We start from the raw sequence: 21,287 nt of genomic DNA, 5'->3' as shown, positions 1-21,287 counted from the left end.
ATTCAGTGTCTGTACACAGTTTCAAGTATTATGACGGTGTTGAATGATGATGCTTTTTTTTTCTAGATTTTTATTGACATTACTATCTTTTCTACATACATTTTACAGGTTTTTCAATAAGATAATATATGCCAGTTTTGTAAAGTACTAAATGAATGATATTCTGCATTTTTTTTTTTTAAATTTTTAAAGGTCACTTTTCCTTTTTATCACATTCTCATTCCAAAGCTAGAAATAGCAAGATTTCTTTCAGAAATAGAATAAAAGCTACTTGGTTATTCAATAAATAGAATTTAACAATCATTTTGCAGTTAATATTTTAAAAAGAATACCATAAAAATTCTTTATTTTAGAAACTTATTTGTTTTGCTGCTTATTACGTAGAAAATATAAATTTTAGCTTGTGGTATCAAAACAATTGTTTGAACTTTTTTATTGGTTATTTTAGGGTATATATCGAAACAGTATTACTTTTAGAGCAAAAAAGGTTTTTTTAGAACTAAAAAATCTTTATTTTTGACCGAGTTATAAGGAAAACAAAAAGTACTAGGCGGCCATCTTTGATCCACCATTTTGATGGAAGCTCACATGGGAACTTAACGGACTTTTTAAAATTTACTCTGCATGCTATGAGGAACTAATTCTGAAAATATTTCTTAATTATAAATTTGTGGTGCAAAAAATCTTAAATTTACTGGGCTAATAATAAGACATTTTAAATAAGACATGCGTTTTGAAACGCATAAATTATTTGCCGCCCAGCGGCTCCTTGTTATCGAAATAATTCATCAAACTTGGCGAGTTTTGATGAATAGTGGAAGCCATCTTTCACTCTTTGCCGACACGGATGTTCTTCCACATGCAGACAGTGAAATCAAAGAAGTATCTTCAACTGGTCGTCAAATCTTTAAATTTCGCGCTTTTCTTAAAATTTTGGCAGATTTTAAGTTTTTTATTTCGGAAACGGGGACACGAGGGCAAATACTTTTGAGTCAAAAAAAGTATCAATATGCTCTTTCGACAGCTAGCAAGTTCAACTTTTTTCATTATTACACTTTTCCTGAGGTTCCCTTGTGATTTATTGGTGTAAAAACTAATCTTCTACCACAAAGTACTGTTTTTTCGTTTAGATTGAACTTTGGTTTTGTTGTGCCTCCTTCTGGAATGCTGAAGGTGATAGAAGATTCACACGTCATTAAAGAAGTGTCCGCCGAAGGGACAAAAAGCAATTTGAGCGCAACATTCAAAGCAGGTCGGTAAAATTATTTTCGACACAGATAACATTAGATATCGCAAAATGATTGGTTTCCTTAAAATGTAAATGTTTTGTAAGACATAAATCTGGTTATTTCTACATCTTTCATAACTTTAGCCACTTTTGAGCTAAAAGCAGTAATTACTACCCTTAAGTCAAGGCAGAATCGCATGCGAAATACCGGGTTATGATAAAGAGGCTCGTTTCTCCCTTGTTGTGGACACATCAGTCGGGAATACTGCCGTGTGCAAGTAAAGGGCAGTAACTGCAAATTTTTCATTTTTCATTTTTTTTACGTTTTTGTCATCTATTGTACGTTATCTTTATTGTACAAACTCGCTTATTTGGTTTCTGTTGAAAAAAAGGAGCGGAAAAAACGTCTAATTTTAATATTTGCTAACGGTTAATATTGAAACCGACAGATTTCTTCAAATATCTTGAAAATTCATTCCTGTAGATGCTGCCGTTTACCTGCACACAGCAGAATAGTCAATAACCGAGCTAGAGGCAGATATTCTCTCATAGAAGCTGAGATTATCAACAAACTGGTAGCTAGAGAAAGCTCGCAAGCAATGGTGTGGTTTAACCTACATTTTACAGTCATCCAGTATATAAGGCAGCTCATATTTATTGCGCATAACATTTTTTGTTTCTGGTTTGGTATTTTTTATAAACTCTACGTTTGATAAGTGCCGCAAACAAAGTTTGAGATTTTAATTATAAATATTTTAATTTTACTTTAATTTTGAATTTGAAGATTTTTTGCATTTTATAATGAGTAATTTAATTTTTAATTATAATAATTGTGAAAAAAAATGTCAAAATCCTTTTTAAATTTTATCATTACTAATCATATGCTGAGTAACATTTGCAAAGTTAAAATTGCATTTAAAAAGATTTTATGAAGTTTTTATTTGCTGTCCTATAAATAGAACGAAGTTAAAATTTCCTGCTATGCGCGTCCCATTCAAATGTATCAAAAATATTGGAAAATAGAGTGAAGAACTTGGGTTGCTCACTTTCAAAGCTCAATACTATGTAGTGCTTTCATTACAAGAGTTGAAAGAACAGGTTTATGGGGGTTGTGGGGGGAGTTTTAGTTAACTAATTTGCTATGAGCATTTAACGAGGTGATGCTATCTTCTGGAGTAAGTGAAAATATTTGCTTTTCAAAATGTGAGTGCTGATCTCAGAAGCAAATACAATGTAAATGAGTGCCTATGGTTTACCAGTTTATTAGCAATCTCAGCTTTAATGAGATGACATCTGCCTTCTGTTCGGTTATTGACTATTCCAGACTGATGAGTCCACAACAAGGACGAAACTGCAGTCTCTAGATGTCAGAACCGAGCTATCTGTATTATGTATGCACTATTGAGTTGTTAGTTGCGATTTTCATCAAAATGAACTCCTCTGTGTTGGGGCAAGAGTAACTCTGGTATGTGCTGATACACAACATGATTTAGAAAAACTTCCCAATGAAAGTCTATCCAGGACCGGAAAGTTAAAGTCGTTAAGTCGTTTTACTCAAAACCCTTTGCTTCTCGCTACTACATATCCTCATAATATTGTGGCATCTTCGCCAAGAACTGACGCCAACTTGGCAAGGAGAACTTTTCTGAGAGGAGAGATGAGAGAACGGAGTGGAGAGAGAAGGATCGCCCTGATCCACGGAGAAGGTCTTGATGAGACTTTTTAGTTTGTTTGGCGATCTAGAAAATGTCCACGGCTCGGTTTTTGTTTCTAAGTTTTTATGTTTGTGTAGTGTGTAGAATGTGTTGTCTAATATTGTGAACCTAATAAAAGTTTTGTAACGAAATGGTCAACATTTTAACACCTCACGACACTACAATATATATAATAGCGAATGATCGAGTACCGCTGACGTTATCAACAATGAAACTCTCGCCACGGCATGATAATTTGATAATCTGTTTTGGTAATGTTTAACATGCATCAAAAGGCTTTATTGTGAGAAGGCTGAACTTGATCCGTCAATTTAACTGTTTTACTGGTAAGACTGTCATTTCAGGGGAATGAAGAAACGAAAAAGGGATCAACAATGAACGCTACCTACTGGAGTTCAGGGTTCATCCACTGGTGTTAGGGTTTCAATTTCAACAATCAAAATATCACCAAACAAGCAACTGATTCGTTCAAATGTAGAAGCAATTTTCACCCGCCATACCTTGACGGGAGATTTTCTAGTAAATAATACAGTCATAAGTATTTGATTTTGCCGTAGACGAATGCATATAAATGCATTTTAATCTGGGACTTAATCAGAAATATAGTACAACGTCAAGAATCCGTAGGTCGAAAATCTGAAATTTCAAAAACCCGAAACGTCAAAAATCCGGATGCACTCCCATGAAATTTGAATAAATTTTCCTTCGTTTGAGCTAACAATGAAGGTTAATTTTTGTTAAATTTTGTTAAAAAATGTCATTGGATATTGTATGTTGTGTACTGCATTGTGCGCTATGTACATACATATTGTATAACCTTATTGGGGTCTCAGTTCTTTTCCGGCGTTGACGAGCATGCAAAAACAGCTCTGTTTTCAAAAAATTTTGCCCAATTAAGGAACTATTTTGGCAAGTGGATTTGTTTGTGACTACAAATGCACATATTAATGTGTAATGTAGTACCTTCAAATCGATTTTCCATCCAAAATAATTAAGATTCTAATGCAAAACGTAATAGGATTTTCCTCCAAATCACAGAAAGTTAATACTTTGCGCCGCGCATGATTCTAGCTTAAATAATCGGCTTATGTTTTCCAAATTTATCTTACATTACAGCCAAGAGTCGTTCGTAAGTTGCTATACACATTTTTTTAAGTTGCTCATAAGTAAGTTGCTCATAAAATAATAAACATTTTTTTACAGCAATTGGTATTAAAATTTTGTATAAAAAGCATAATTATGGTGTAAAACCTGTCCTTAAAAAATATTTTTCTACTAGTTTTACTTAAATTGAGGTATAAGATCTAGAATAGGTCCCAAAAAATGTGTACACAAAATTTCAGAGCAATAGAGCAATAATTTATTTAACTAGGATGCAAGTAATCTGAAATTTTACGTTTTCAAAAAACGCGTCTAAATTTAGAATCACAGTGGTCCCCAATGTAAACAGTCCCTACTATTTTATTAATAACTTCGGAAGTATTTTGACGATCATTAAAAGTTCGGTACCAAACTGTTCAGAAAAGTAAAGATAATTACATATATTTTTTTTTTCAAATCATGGGAATTTCGAGATTAAAAAGTCCTGAGATTCTTTTAATTCTTATAATATTTTTCTAAACGGTATCTTGTCTGTCTTCGAAAATTCGTGCAATTTGAAAATTCTAACGCATGTGGTCCGATTAGTACGGATTTTCGACATTCTACTGTACACTATTAATCGATTTTATTAATACAGCTTTCCATGAATAAAAAGACTGTAATATGGGCTTTTCTGAGAATTATGTTAACCGGTAACATTATTTGCAGGTATCAAATATGAGTTGAATGGAAACGTGTATGGCGAACCCATTGAATTCATCAGTAAAAAAGGTTGGAAAGGTTTTGTTGAACTTCGATACGTTGAGTTTGCGATTAGAAACCGGAAAGGTAGTGGAGTTTTAATAACAGGGTAAGTCCAACATAATTGAATTCTTTTCCATTCCTTTCTTTAGACTCATTTCATAAAACAGAAATTTTATCCGGTGACCCTTTCACTAGAAATGTTTTAATTCTGAGGAAAAAATCAAGCCAAGTACTTTAATGGATCAACTACAATTAAACTACAATAGATTAACCGTCGAAATTGGGTCGGCCACGTCATCCGCCTTGAGCATAGCAACATTCTAAATAAATGGCTAAACCATATTGTACTAAAAAACGTGGAAGGTCAAAACAGCGCTGGGTGGATGCTGTGGACGAGAATTGTATTGACCTTCGGTCGAAGAATTGGAACAACTAAATTGCAAATGAAGGAGGCTGGAGACGACGCACATAGGAGTATTTGTATCAAAAAACCGGACAAAATTATTTGATGCGATTTTCTGTCATATAATGCATTGAAACTTGCTACACGATCAAAATAAAGTGTTTCTTTAAAGGAAAAGTGATATTTCTGAGAAAATTAGTATCTTTTTTCTCTTCCATACACTTAACGGTTGAAAACGGTTGCTCATCTAACATTTATTATCAGTAAAATAGACGTTTCTCCCCCTGTACTATAATTATACATCGTGGTCAAGCAGTACGTGAGGTTGAATTTTAGAGACGGAATCTGTTACTCGTGCAGGGTTCTCATCCGGGCAACATTCCTTCTAAACACTTTCTGCAATTGAACATCTAGGGGTAATTGCTTTTGTTATGACTTTAATTTCATCCCATTGTCCTCTAGGGAAGTCTCTGTCTGCAAAGATTGCGAGAGTCTCTTGAGGTGTCTGTTTCATAACAACAGTTAGATTACTATAGAGGAAACAATAGTTTTTTCGAAGCTTGGTTGATCCAGTTGGTAAAGAATTTAATTATTTTATGATTTTGGATTTATCACTGTTTTTATAGTGCACTGGCTTATACCAACTATACTTGTCATCTCTTCAACAGGTACCTGATTTTGTAGTTCTTTAGTTTTACAATTTAGTTCTTGAAAGGACTTTGATGGTTTCTGCTAATTGCGCAGATTTTGTCTACCAGTAATGAAATATCTTAGCCATTGTTCTTTATTTTTCAATAAATTATCATCAATATAGCATTCAGATGCCTCTTTACAATTGAACTCGGTTTAAAAATACTTCAAAACACGACTCAATGTGATCTGCCTATTTCCCTAATTCCTCAATAAAGAAATAAGAAAAATCTCTGAACTTGAAATAGTTAAGCCATTTTTACTCACCAACTTTAAACTCCTTAAAAACAAAATGACGGAAATAGGCGGAAGATGTTTTTACAGAATATCATAGCAGATAGTCCATATTTTATGCCCATAACAAAAGTACAGCCCGAGTCGGCCCGGAAAGTAAACAAAAAGTTTAATTTCTAAAAATTTTAGTGAAAAATAAACACCCAATTTTGACTTAATTTCACAGAGTAAGAAAATGACAAATGGCGAAATAATTCAACGAAGCAGGATTTTAGATAGAGCTACATACCTCCCTTTTCCATATTCAAAAGTTTGTTTTACTAAATTTCATCGCATTCAAATACAGTAACAATAAAATGGAGACTTAGCATGAAACGCGTCGAAAGCAAAAGCGAGAGGATCCAACAATATCTAAGTTCCGACTACCGTACACCAACCGAAATGCAACAATGAGATTTTTACTGCTGTCCTTTGATAGAACAGTTATCTGACTTGAAGTAAAGTAGATTTAAAACAATTTTCGTCAAACGTTTTGATTTTGGTTTTTGTCCGGTTTTACTGGCCAAATACTCCTATGTGCGACGGGTGTAGAATGTCTTGATCCACCCTGGGCTGTCACATCACGGATGCTGATGGCAATTGGGTAATAAAAAATACTGATGAGAAAATACGAGTGTGAAAACTTATCACGTGAAAAAGAAGGGATTAGTGCGTGCCCCATTACTATACTGTCGTGTGCAGGTAAAGAGCAGTAACTACATATTTTCATTTTTCATTTTTTTTTTCATTTTTGTTATCTATTGTACGTTATATTTATTGCACAGGCTCTCTTATTTGGTTTCCGCAGAAAAAAAGGCGCGAAAAAGACGTCTTTTCCACATTTCTCTATTGTTAGTATTGACTCTAAAACGCGTTTCCTCAAATATCTCAAACTCATTTCTACAGATATTGCCGTTTACCTTCACACGGCAATATATTTCATTTGTGGGACACATGTGGCCAATGATAATGAAATATTGAATAAAATTGAATGATTGAATATTGAAGTACTTTGCTGCCATCTATCAGGAGGAAGTTCCTCTGAATTGTTTGTATTGCTAAGGAATAATGGATTAGCTGTTGCGCCGGACTTTTTGCTCAGGTTTTCACTGCAACATATCAGTCCTTAACGAATCAGCCGTGGCCAACCTTTCTTTTTTCCCCTGAGACCATGCAAATGAAAAAAACATTTCACGAGAGACGGAGCACAGAAGATTATGAAAACTATTTCTTAAGATAAATAAATACTCTTACAAATTCTGTAAATAGCAATTATTTTTGTGATTAATTTGTTGTAATCTGGCAAAATTTGGCGTTTATTTCATTATTTTTCATCTAAAATTATCTTAGTAACGTAACCTGTAAATAGTTTCTTGTAATGTACATGCACCCCCCGACATTCGACTAAAGTATACGGTCCCCCATTTCTGAATGATAAGATTTGTGAATGGAATAAAAAGAAAATATGAGAAATTGGTTGAACATTGTAGGATTTTCTGGATATTTCTTTGCTAGGTATAAAACGCCGGGCGTCTTGTGAATGAGAGGAGAGTCAGTTTTGCTTTCTAACTGTTTAGTCTCGTTTTTTCTTCTGTCTGTGAATGTATTAGCGCTTGCGCTGTGATTTTCGAATTGCTGTTTTTTTTTCACGTATGTTGGATTTAAATGCGTGGTGTACTTAGTAATGTACAGTGCTTACCGATATTCGATTAATTGCTGGATGTTTGCAACTGTTACCTGCCGTATTATTAATATTTGTAAATAAATATCCTGTGTTTTTCTCAATAACTGTGTCGTCATTTCGATGAAAGTTTGAAGTTGCACCGGACTCGCAACAATACCTTTGTGTAAAAAAGTAAAGTAAGAAATAACTTCAAAAAGCTCAAATTCCTTCAAATGTTAAATGCTCTGTTCTTCCATCTATTGATAATTATGCTAAATTTTATGGCTTACCCAAGGTGCATAAAACTGGTATTCCTTTCCCGCCGATTGTTTCCATTGTTGGTACGGCTTCGTATATACTTGCAAAATATTTAATATCTGTGTTTTCTCTTCTTAGGAGTCACAATTTATTTACTATTGAAAATTCTGTTGAATTTGCAAAAAAGAATTTATAGTTTCGTTCCAAATAATTCTTTTATGGCTTCTTTTAATGTTAACTCTTTATTTACGAAAGTTCCCGTCGAGGGTTCATTACTATGCCTTCGTAGAAGACTTTCTAAATTTCATTTAACCTATACGGAAATTGAGGATTTAATTTTCCTTACTCGTAACGGGAAATTTTATATTATGTTTGATGGTCTGGCTATGGGAAACCCACTTAGCCCCATTCTTAGTGATATTTACATGGATTATTTTGAGGTTAAGCTGTTCCAAAAACTGCTGTCTCTATTTTATGTTCGGTACGTTGATGATTGTTTTGTTTTAATGAACCAGAATCAGTTTGAGAATAATGAGGTTTTATCTATTCTAAACTCCATTGATCCTCATATTCAATTTTCTTCTGAGAAAGAACGGGATAATTGCATTTCATTTTTTGATGCACTTGTTTCTCGTACTGAAATTGGTTTTGAAACAACTATTTACCGCAAACCTTTTGCTGTTTCTTGACCTCCTCATAGACTATCGTCTCATCGTCCGAATAAAAAATATTCTGCTTTCAATTCTTTTGTTTATCACGCTATTAATATTTGTTCTTCATCGGAACTTCTTAATGGGGGAACTTAATTATTTTAAAGCTGTGGCAATTGATAGAGACTATCCGCAAACTTTGATTGATTCCATTCATGAAAAAACTTTCAAATAAATCCCAAACTGATGTTCTTAACCGAACCTTCATCGGAAAAAAATTTGGTTGTTTTGCTATTCTTTCCATCTGTAAGCTATCAGGTTGCTAAGATTCTAAAACGTTTCAATTCCAGGTGGTGTTCTTTCCTAATAATAAACTTTCATTCTCCTCTCTTGAAGATCCTATTCACCCTATTAATTGTTGTGGAATTTATAAAATTAATTGTAGCTGTAAACTTACCTATATTGGACAAACTCGGCGTGCTTTAAAATTTCGCTTGAAAGAGCATCAAAATTACGTGAAAAAACAACAATTAAATAAGTCTAGTATTGCTCAACATTGTTGGGATTCGATCACTCTTTTGATTTTAACTCTTATTAGATTATCTAAAAATGTCCCAATTCATCAGATCTTGACTTCTGGGAATCTTTCCATATTTTGAGGAACTGTTCTAACTTAGTTAATGTACTTAAAGCAGTTCCGTATTTTTCCAACGTCTAGCTCCCATATCTTTCACACTGTCCTTCCCGATCCACTTTTTTCTATTTTGTATACTTTATTTTTTTCCATTCATTTTTATCTATTTTGCTTTGTTTATTTTAACCTTTCTTGTCATTGGTTGACTTTCCACCCCCCCCCCCCCCCCAACCCCTTTTCTTCTATTTATCTTTATTTTTTCCTTCTCCGAAAAAAATTTGTTTTTGTTTATTTCATTTCCTGATGTTTTTTCTTCTATTCAACTTTTCCTTTCTTGCGGTTCACGGTTATTGACATTTTCTTTTTGTTTCAGCTTTAGCTTAATATTTGTCCAGATGAATTCTTTCTTTGGGCTTGACTGTGCCTGTGAGAGAGCTCCTGCCCTTTGTTCGCATTCCTATTGGTTCTTTATTGGTTATAATTTTCTCATTGGTGTTTGGTTAATCCGCTATTTCTATCTTTTAAACTGTTTGTTTATCTAGCTTTTGGTTTTTGTCGGACGTCTTTTCATCCACAAGCTCATTACATTTTGCATTGAAAAAGGTGTTCCTTGTAACTCTGAAACACGTGTCTGCAGTAATCTGCAATTTGTGCTTTTTGACGTTATTTCTTACTTTATTGCTTGTTTGTTTATTCGAATTTTAAATTATAAACCAAACAATATTGGAGGCGTTCAGTGCTAAAGTGGATCAAGTCCCACTTTAGTCTCAAGTCAAGTGGAATGAACCCCCCTTAGCTCTGAACGAGTCATATGTAAAATGAATGTAATGGCTTTGGTAATAGTACCCAGGATCAGCCGCCAGTTTTTGTACCCTCAAAAAAGATTGGCAGAAAAAAAAAAGACGCAATGAACATAAGAACAAACAGCTAGTAACTTTACAAAATCATCTGCAAATATTACGGTTTCCAAAATTCTTAGAATTTAATGTGAGATAGCATGACATAATCTTCATATATTGGACAACTATTGCAATCTTTTGATCAATTCAAAAGAACGGAAACAAATTCAAAAATTTCATAGAGTGAAGGTAGAATTCATTCATGTGGTCGTAGCGACTTTGTATTAATTTTGGAACTACAGCTGTTTATAATTTCCATAAAATATGAAAATACGTTAAAACAATTAACTTTAAAAAAAGGGGGTCAAAAGCTCTTGTTAAATTTCAAACAAAGGCAAAAAACAAGAAAGAAAAAAATAAATTTTTTTATTGTCAACTTTTTTTTATTATCAATAACATTACTTTATTCTGACACCATTCACCTACAAACTACGATAGTCATTTCATTTGTTTCTTTTTTAAATTTAAGGTTATAATTATTGAAATAAAAACGTGCTTTTGGACAAATCGGGTCGGGCAAAGCGGGTATAGAATATGAACATTTATTTACTTATGATTTCTTGATTCGTGTGCTGACGTAGATTTTCGATTTTAATAGGATAAGTATAACTTTAAAAAGTTATTTTTAAGGATGGCAATTAATATAATCAGTTATTTCTTTATGTTTTATAAAAAAAATGTTCTGACTTTAAATTAGATAAGTACAACTGTTTTAATTTTTTTATATATAATGGCAGGTAGCTAGTCAACTATTTTAATCATTTATAACTTCATATTTGATTGTTATAATGTACCAAACTACAATTAGTTAAGCTTACCCGCATTGGGCTCCGTGATAGGGCAAAGAGGGTTTTTCAAATGTTTGTAAAAATTGATAACAAACAAATATTAGGTTTGGAATAATACAAAAATCACTTTTTATTTTGAAGATCAAGCACCCTGCTGGGAAATAAAACCGAAATTGTTGCGATAAAAATCCAAAAACTACAATTTTCGAGTGTTCTTCGAAAACCTATCCACTTTGGCCCACACTCGCCTACTTCTGAACCTTTTCATCTGGCCAGTAGGCGACCGACACACTCATACACAAACAAACACATCGTCGCCCCAGAGCAACAGTAAGACATCCAATCCCAGAAATAACAATAAGATATCCTACTGTTGCTCTGAGGCGACGACAGGTACATGCACCTGGTTTTATTTGTATAGATTAAAAAGCTAGCTCACACTCCGTAGTTCTTAATTCTTTTTTCTCCTGTTTTGTGCAGTGAAACGCTAGAGGAACCAAAGCGTAAGCTGAAAGTTCCGCCATTGCGCATCCCGGACAGTGAGTATTAGCTTAATTATATCTTTTAAAATTTTGTATATATTTATTAGAATATTTGATATCCTCATCCGCTTTACAGGCATTCCATTGACAGTAAAATTCAGTGAAGAAATATCCCAAGTTCCTGAAATATCGGGTGGAAAAGGAGCCTCACTAGGAAAGCTCACGAAACTCAGCGAAGAAGATAAAACGGTGAACATTTTTCATACCTCGAAACATGTTCTTTAAACTAAACAAACATTACGTATTAAGTAAGGTACGTTTAGTATCAACAGCAACTCAACTCATGATTGAACTGGTTTGTTCCCGATTTTCTTTTCCTTTATTTGATAGATCTTGGTCGATACTAGTCAGCGTCAAAGTGACTTTAAGGGGATAGAACTTAACCCGGTCAAATCCGGTGCCAATAACTCGGTTTACATCAAAACCAGCTAACCAGTCCAATACATGCTTTTTTAAAAGGTTGTAAATACGATTCGCTGTACAAACACTTAAGTTTAATAGAATTTGAAACGAAAGTCGAGAAAGAGAAGATTGATCAAAACCAAATTAATGATACTAATCAACACCAGAAATGCATCCGGCTCAAAATTTAGACACACGGCAGTGTGTCAGCCAAGTTCGGAAATCAGGTGACACATCTGCCAGTGTGTATCTTACACGAACCATTTCAAGCTACTTTTGACTCCCTCATTTCTCAAAAACTATTAAATCTACGTGCTTGAAATTTTGTATGTCTAATAGAGCTGCTTAGCAGACCTATAACCCTAAATTTCATGAATGTACCTCTTATAGTTATGGAATTATTACTATCTGAAAAGTGTCATTTTTTACACTGACTCACTCACTCACTCACTCATCAAAATGTTTATGAACTTCCAAGCATCTCACATACTTGAAATTTGGCATAAAGATAGATTTTCATGCATATGTAAAGGAAAAAATCTAAAAAGTCAAAAAACTACATTAAAATAGTAAAAAACTTCGTTATTTTTTATGAGCATCACGGCGTAAACACTTCACCGCGCGGTTGCAAAATATTTCGCCAAATAAATCAAAACAAATGGGCTGGTCAAACGTTGCCAAACCAAGGTTGTTCATGTTTTAAATTAACAATTTAATTTCTAACCAAAAAGGGGCTTGAAACAATACTTTAAGTTCCGCTAAAATAAAAAATGATCCATCAAATAATTAAAATTGCAAATCTAGAACTTAAGTCTTTAAAATCAAAAATAACCGGCTTTAAAATTTTATAAACACTTTAGATCTCAACTAAATGCAAAATTTTACAGGAGGAGCAAAAATGGCAGCAATAATTTCAACAATTGAGAAATATTTTCGCAAATTCTGCATATTTTACGATCTACCTTATGATAATCCCTCCGGACAATAAAGAAACTCTAGACAGATTTTGAGATGAGTCTTATCAATTTTCCTAATTGTCGATAAATTTGAGGAAGCCAGGAGACCAAGAGCTATAGTACGTTGGCCTTGCTGATAAATTGAATAACAGATGATTATTGCTCAAAATTAGCGATCGCGCCAAGTCTCCAGTTATCAAAATATTTTCATAACTTCTAATAAAAAGAAACTGCAAACCGTAACAGCAGGGAAAAAAGGAAATCATATATTTGTAATATACGCTTTTGCATTTATAACTGTCTGAATTAGAACATAACCTTTGATTTAGCTTTCCAAAAAGTAATGATATCCCAACAAAACATAAATGTGAAAAAGAAGCCAAGTTCGGTTAAAATGAGGTGCGGGAAAGACGGTGTCACCGACAAAAAAAATTTCAGATCTAAACAGTTACCAAGTTCCATAGCAGTTCCTCATAGAAGTTGGATTTTCCCATGTTCTTCAATTCATTTAGAAAACAATTTTTTACTTTCTTTGATATTGGATTTAAAACTTGGCAAGTTTGAAAAATTTTTTTTAAAAATAGTGATGACTAAAACTTGCCGCAATCTTAAAATCCATTATCAAAGAAAGTAAAAAATTGTTTTCTTAATGAATTGAAGAACATGGGAAAATCCAACTTCTATGAGGAACTGCTATGAAACTTGGTAACTGTTTAGATCTGAAATTTTTTTTGTCGGTGACACCGTCTTTCCCGCACCTCATTTTAACCGAACTTGGCTTCTTTTTCACATTTATGTTTGGTTGGGATAGCTATTTCCGAAATATTTTGTCTCGCTGAACACGAAAATCAGCATAAAAAGTTGAGGTTAGTTTAACTTTCCAAGATATAGATGCGACTAGGATAGTAAATTCTCACTAATGTTCTTTTTTCCTGGCAAATAGAAACACTCCCCGTGGGACTGACTGTCTTCTAAACTTCGACCCCTGATTGAAATAGAAAATCTCACCACATAAAACCGAAATGGACTTCACGAAATTTAAATTCTAGGAAGAGAAATGCCCAAAATCAGACTCTATAGTAGAAACACCCATTTCTGCTTCCACCCATGCTCATTCTGCTGGGAGTAACGAAGAACTTCGTGAAAGCTGCTAACAAAGATGGTTTTCCAATACTTAACAGGGAAATTTCCAAGATATGTTGAAAGTAATGTTAAGAAGAGAATTTTAAACGGCCCTTCAAGTACATGCAATTATAAAAATCACTGTTTTTGAAAGAAAAAAAAATGCGAAAGCAGAAAAAAACTACCAGGAAGCCTTTAAGGGTATATTACAAGTATTTCTAAGCAGCAGAGAAGACGAGAACTAAAACCACTCGGTCAAACAATCCCTACGAAAGTTCTGTGACCATTGATGAATGATGTGTCTTTGAAATTCTGTTTTGTTCATTTTTTCCAGTTTTCTTTGCTTAAAAACTAAAGCAATGAACATTGAGCATGACAAAAGGTTTCACCAAGATATCTTTACAATGGAAGCATATATCAGGGTAATTGGGCTCAGTTAATGCTCACCAAATGCTGATGAACTATTAAAAGAGAATAACATTTATTGCACAGATTTTTTTTTCCTTTTTAACATTAAATTTAGATCAATGAGCGGTTGCTGTGTGTCTTTCTCCAATGGGCTGTTATGTATCTTGAAAATACAAGAGCTAATTAAAAAAAAATCCACTACCATATTCGTTTTTCTCGACCCAAAATTAGTAGGAGTTGACAATTTCAAACCAGGATGCAGACAAAAAGTTATTTTTTGTTGACTAGTGTGATCAAAACCAAACTATTTTTAACCGTAAATAATTGCACAATACTGTTAATTTAAAAATGAAAACAAGAGTGAAGTCTCATGATTAGCCCAGACCGTAATGTTTATTGGAATTTTTATTCTTTTTGTAGGAATAAAAATAAATGGAATCGCTTTACTCTGGATGCTACTTCTCAATTAATAACAAAATAGTTATAAAATCACTGGAAAGACAGAAAATGTATCAGTATTATCAGCATTAGAGAGATCGTTTTATTTCAGTTCCGCGAAGTGCGGTACAGTAAACTTACATTCCAAAGTCGCGATGTGCGAGAAGTTACTAAATATTTAGAAGTATTTTGTGTGTAAAATGGTGTTATTTTGCAGTTCGTTGTTCCAAACGGCATTGTTGTGACCACATCTGCATATTCAGAATTTCTGACACGAGAAATTGAAGATGAGATTCGAGATTTAGAAGATATTGCTTAGTAAGTGTCTTTTATCTTCACTCGTTTTTGCTAAGTGAACAATTCTGGCACATACGGCTCAAAATTGCACCAGAAGCTGAAATTGTTCAGTAGTCTAATTATACACAAAAGAAGTTATTAATTCTTTTTTTTTCTTTTATTTCAAGAAAATTTCTGTTAAAATTACTCGCGAAGAAATGCAACTGGGAGCGTAATTTTATGCATTATTTTCTTTAAGTATCACTCAAGAAAAAAATAAAGTAGGGCTGAGTGACATAGTTAAGACGACTTACCTTTTTCAAAATGAACAAATTTGAAAGTTGTTATGAAAATTACATTAATAATGAACTTTGTAATAAAACTAATAGTGAAATATTATTTTTCAAAACTTGGCAGTAAATTTTTACCATAAAAAAGTAGAAAAATTGTATTTTAAAAGTACATGAAGCAAAGTGAAAAACTCAAAGGTTTTTCGAATGAAATATTTTCTATTTGTTCATTAAAAATCTGTTTTATCAAATAAATGTACACTGGTTGACGATTGCTAAGGACGGCTGGTAACATCAGCCTTAGGAACCACAAAATGGATGGCAAGGAAATATGGAAATAAGGAAAAGTATGGGATACAGTAAGACGTGTTGTGTGTATGCAAATTTTAGATTCATGACGTTGCTTGTCACGTGATAGCGCCGATAAGCGATATAAAGGACTTGGCGCGTGACCACTATTGTTGTTCAAAGGCTGAGTTAGACGGGACTTGTTGACGAACTTGAATTTTTCGGTATGTCTTCCTGACATCCGTTAGAAGATTTTGCGAGTGGCCGTGTTAAGATTTAAGAAGGGTAAAAGACGGTAGTTACATTTTTTCACTTTTACGTATTCAGCACAAGATGACCGTTTTGTACTTTGAACACTTTTTAACGCCTTCTGGATTTCAGAGCACAATAAATTATCGCCATTGTAGTGTTCTGGTGTTCTGGCATTAGTTTATTTCACTTGCTATCGAATTACACTTATTTTTTGCATGCTACATAGCACGTTGTGATCCGTCCTTAGCAATTGTCCACTAGTGTATAAATAAACGAATGAATATATAAGCGAATCAATAATAAAGCACTAAACGAATAAATAAACACTAACTAATTAATATAGAAGAAAAAAAATGAGTGAATAAAGTATTGAATGCATAAGAAAATAAGTTGGGTTAATAACTGAATTTTTTAATAAATGATTTTTTTAAGCGATGTAATTAATGAATGAATAAGTAAGCGAAATTTATTTATTTCACTTTGCCCGGAGTGCACTTCAACAATTGCATTAAACATTTAAAGTTAAGAAATGCTTAATGTAAACTAAATAAATACGATAAATAAAAGATACGAAATATAAATTGTCAATTTTTCTACTAAATTGACTTTCTCATAAAGATATGAAAATCTTTACTTCGGACGATTTTTTTTTAATGTCCAGTTCATAGTTGACTGCCTGCAAATTTATATTACTTAGCATATCATATGCCTGTAATTTACAGGATGATGAAATAAATAGAGGCCGATTGGTAAAATTATTAAGTCGATACTGAGCGGACAGTTTTAGTCATAAAACAGTGAAACTCGTTTTATCGTCGATTCCAGAGTATCAAAAGAGTTATACTAAATATTATACAAATAACTAGATGTATAAAAATTTATATTAAGTTGCTTTTAAAAATTTGTATTCATTGGCTCAAACAACATAAATTATATATCCCTAGATGACTTAAAGATCTCTTACCAGCTGAAACTATATTCTAATATCTAACTTCTAAGACATTAAATATTGAGCTACAATAAATATAGACATCTTGCCTATTAACGTAGCTTAAAGTGTTGTTCAGATACTTTGCTGTAAAATGTTGCTTATTTCGTACAAAAATGGGATTCTGGTAGTAATTACCTGAATATATAGGTAATAAATAACACTTCTAAATTTTTCTACTTCATACTTGCAATTTGGAGTAAAGTATTAAAAGTGCTAACGAAACTTAATTGTTTGAAAATCTGAAAAATATTTACGCAACAAACTAATGATTTTTTTTTTTTTTTTTTTGTAAAAACTTATGTATACATTTTTATTTTAGTGGAAACGTTAAGGGTGACGTAAGCAAAGCGTGTGAAAAGTAAGTATTGAATCTCCCTAATAGTATAGATTCTTATAATGCAGGGATTCTCGTTTTTTCGATCGCGGTACCCTTTAAAGATTTATAATTTTTTCACGGCCCCCTAGTCCATCTCTATTATGTAAACAACTAATAAGTCGCTATTTTCAAATTGGTTTTCCCACTCCTGCGAGCAGTTCGTGCAGCATATGCGTCAAGGAATCATATGCTCCTTCCAAATAATCCGGTGTTATGTTATAAGGACACCGGAGTGTAAAAGAGGCGAACCATGGTCCGATCGTACTACAATCTGCTTTTCTAGGTTATCAAATCATGAGAACACATGACAAACAACGGCATTTTTCTTTTTGCATTCGTCCGCTACATAACTTATGTTTCAAGAACAATATGCATTTTTTTTTAAATTCTAGTTAAACTTCAGGGAATCATGTAGAAACATAATTTACCATGTAATAAGATCAGTTGATTTTGACATCACTCTTCGGCAAAACTTTTGCTACACTGTTGCACTGTTGCCTGGTGGTTAAAAATGATTTGTTAATAACGCTTTATCATCAGTTAGGCTTTTGATGACGATGAGAGAGGATCTAGTGAATTTTCGTGATACTGTACGAAGAAATGGAGCATTTCCTTTCTGGTCAAACGGGCATTATTGGCGCACTCACCTTACATATACTATATTGATACTAAACACTTTGCAGCAACCCTCACCTCTTCCTACGGCACTCAGGGTGCCGCGGCACCCAGTTTGAGAACACCTGTTACAATGCATTTAAGAATTTCTAGAAAAATTTTAATCAATCAAAATCAGCTTTTTTCTGTGATTGTTTTAAATTCCTACTAAAATTTGTGTGAAACATTTTTTTACTTCCTTTCGCAAAAAAGGAAGTATTGCATTCCCAAAAAAAATTTTCATTAAAAAATCGACCTTAATTTCCATTTTACTCACCCCGGATGCATATTGAGTTTTTTTCCGACTCTACCAAAGAACGTATAGACACGAAATATCCATAATGACGATTCCCGAGTTAATTGCAACGAATTTTCTCGTGACGTCTGTGTGTACGTATGTATGTGCATATGTGCGTATGTATGTCGCATAACTCAAGAACGGTAAGTCTTATAAAGTTGAAATTTGGTACGTAGACTCCTAGTGGGGTCTAGTTGTGCACCTCCTCTTTTGGTTGCATTCGGGTGTCTCTGAAGGTTTTTTTTGCCCCTTTGGGGGGGGGGAATCATTGTTAATTTGAACAATGATTTTTGGTTGCATTCGGGAGTTAAATCACGTGGTGTTATAATTTGGCGGAAATTTTGCGATATATATCGCCAGTCTTTTGGTCATCAAGTTTTGTCGGCAACTTGGCGATTTTTTTAAAATCGGTTTCAATTTGGCCACTGTTCGTGATATTTAGAGAATAAACTATTGAATCTCATTAAAAGTGCCAGTAATGGGAAATGACATTAAATTGGAGTAAAAGGAAGTCATGTGATGCACACATCAGCTCGTTTTTCATTATCATTTAATCTTTCTTTCGAATTTTTCTTTTTCTTGTTTGTTCTTATTTTTATGGTTCTTGTTAGTATTTCTTTTCTACTCTAATCATTTCAATATTCAATAATTTATTGCTGTTTTTACTTGTTAATAGTTAGTATACATGTACTAATAACAAATACTCAATTTTGTACAGCAGCTTTTTAAAAAATATTTTCCAGAGTTTCTGCAATCGTAGTTAGGACATCGTTACCAGACAAAATTTGTAATGAGATTGAAAAGCAACTCAATACTCTATTCGACAACAAAATAAATCTTCATAAGTTTGCTGTGCGGTCTTCGGCTACAGGTGAGTTGCATTTGCTACTTTGCTGACTTTCCACTACCTTCGTTTTTTTAAATTTTAAACCTAATTACAGAAGTCTTCGTGATACTTTTTCTAGTAGTTAAATATTTCTGGCTTGAAGGGAAAAACTACAATAATGTAAACGGAATTAAAAATACGGATTTATACAGGGTGACAAGAAATAAATTGGCCACACATTACACCATAACTTTAATGCTAATGAAAATATTACGACCAAACTGCAAAGTAAATATGAATACATTATTTCGTCCGATGTATTTACAAATTTTCAATGTGACTATCTTTGATTTTAATACAGAGCTTTTAACGTGTCACAAAATTTTCGGCTCCTTTTTCACTTACTGATATTTTATCCCATCCCTTGCATAAAGATTTCTTTAGAAATTCCCAAATTTTAGAAAGTTTAGCAGACAATCTTGTCTCTAGGAACTTCTTGCGCTGTTAAACTGCGTCAACGACCTCAATCAAATGGTTTAGGGTGAGATATGTACTAGTGACAAAGCATCACTTGTTTTTGTTAATCAGGGCATAAAATTAGTCAAGAAACATATCGCAAGCGCATTTTGGAAGATGTTCTCTTACCTTGTTCACAAAAGTGCTTTGGAAACAAAAGATGGTCCTTCCAACAGGATTCCACACCTGCACACAGAGCTAAAGTCACTCAAGACTGGTGCAAGACACATTTTCCGGACTTCATTGGAGCTCAAGAATGACCACCGCCTTCCTCACATTTAACTCAATGGTCCAATTAGTTCTGTTTGATCCATCGTGGAGACAAGGGGTGTGCTAAACTTCATAAAACTCTGGCATCCCAAAAGAAAACCTTATGCAAGGCATAGGATAAAATATCAGTAAGTGAGTTGCGGCCCAGAGCCGAGTATTTTGCGACACGGTTAAAACTCTGTATTAATCCTAAATGAAGCCATTTTGAAAATTTGTAAATATATTAGACGAAATAATGTATTAATATTTATTTTGAAGTTGGGTCATAATATTTTCATTAGCATTAAAAATATGGAGTATTATTTGTGTCTAAGATATTTCTTGTCAGCCTATAAGATAAATATCGTGCATGAAAACAAGGGGGAAAACCACAGTAGTCTACGAAAATGAACTTAAATGGGAAAATATAATTGAAAGTTTAAGTTCAACTAATATGCTATTCTCCAGACACTTTTTCCTTCTGTGCAATTTTTAAGTTTGCTGTAATAACTTTGCAACGGAAATGCTAGCTTGCCATCAGCTTTTTGTCTCCTGAACTACTCCAGGTCGTGGACAAAAATAAGTCCCAGGTTACATCTTGTGCTTTATATTTTTCGTAAACATGATATGAGCGCTATTGTAGCTGAATGCATCATTACCATTGAATGTCACGTCCCAGCCAGCCCTTATATTTCTTTCTTGTCTTATATGTTAGCACAGAATTCCCCCTTCTCGAGGTCATGACATCTCATATCTTCAAAAGTGATTTTAAATGACTATGACACGACATTTAATTCATTTTCCCCATGAATATTTTACACAAATTCGCACATATTTATTTTGAAGTCATAATGTAATGCAAAGAACAAAACGCTCGTACAGTTAATATGTTTTTCGACGCATATAATGGGGTGATTTCCTTCAGTTAAAAGTAATACTTTTAGTCATTGAAATGGCAAAAAAAAAAAAAAAAAAAAAAAACCATGGAACCGGAAAATACTTTTATTTTCTCAACTGTTTTTTTTTTAAATAAACTTTTTAAATGTCCGATTTTTCAAACAACGCGTTGTCTTGATGACGTCACAAATGACGCACTTTGCCGCATCTTTCTACTACGTTTCCACGGTATGATAATCAAGCAGCGAATTAAAACTGCGCTCTACGCTTGCTACTAACCATATCGTTGCCAATACACGTGAGTAAAGATGCGAATTAAATATTTTTCACTGTCAATGGCAACACTGGATGGCATTTCATCATTTGTGATGTCATCGGCAGAAGCCGTAAACAATGAAAACGCTCCGATTTAAGTAATTTTTTAAAAATATTAAACGTAAACAAATTTATTGATAAATGG

General features: G+C 33.3%; 1 protein-coding gene across 1 annotated transcript in view; it reads left to right on the top strand.

Annotated features, from left to right (window-relative positions):
• LOC129234325 (prodigiosin synthesizing transferase PigC-like) overlaps positions 1-21,287 on the top strand; it is a 117,514-nt gene that overhangs the window by 20,240 nt on the left and 75,987 nt on the right. The window contains exons 5-8 of the mRNA XM_054868317.1: positions 11,636-11,777; positions 15,132-15,232; positions 17,331-17,369; positions 19,083-19,210. Coding sequence (XP_054724292.1) covers positions 11,636-11,777; positions 15,132-15,232; positions 17,331-17,369; positions 19,083-19,210 — 410 coding nt within the window. The remainder of the gene's footprint in view (positions 1-11,635; positions 11,778-15,131; positions 15,233-17,330; positions 17,370-19,082; positions 19,211-21,287) is intronic.

Source organism: Uloborus diversus, chromosome 1 (assembly GCF_026930045.1).
Source record: "Uloborus diversus isolate 005 chromosome 1, Udiv.v.3.1, whole genome shotgun sequence".
Taxonomy (NCBI): Eukaryota; Metazoa; Arthropoda; class Arachnida; order Araneae; family Uloboridae; genus Uloborus; species Uloborus diversus.
The sequence above is the reverse complement of the archived record's forward strand: the minus strand, read 5'-3'. Positions and strand labels throughout refer to the sequence as shown.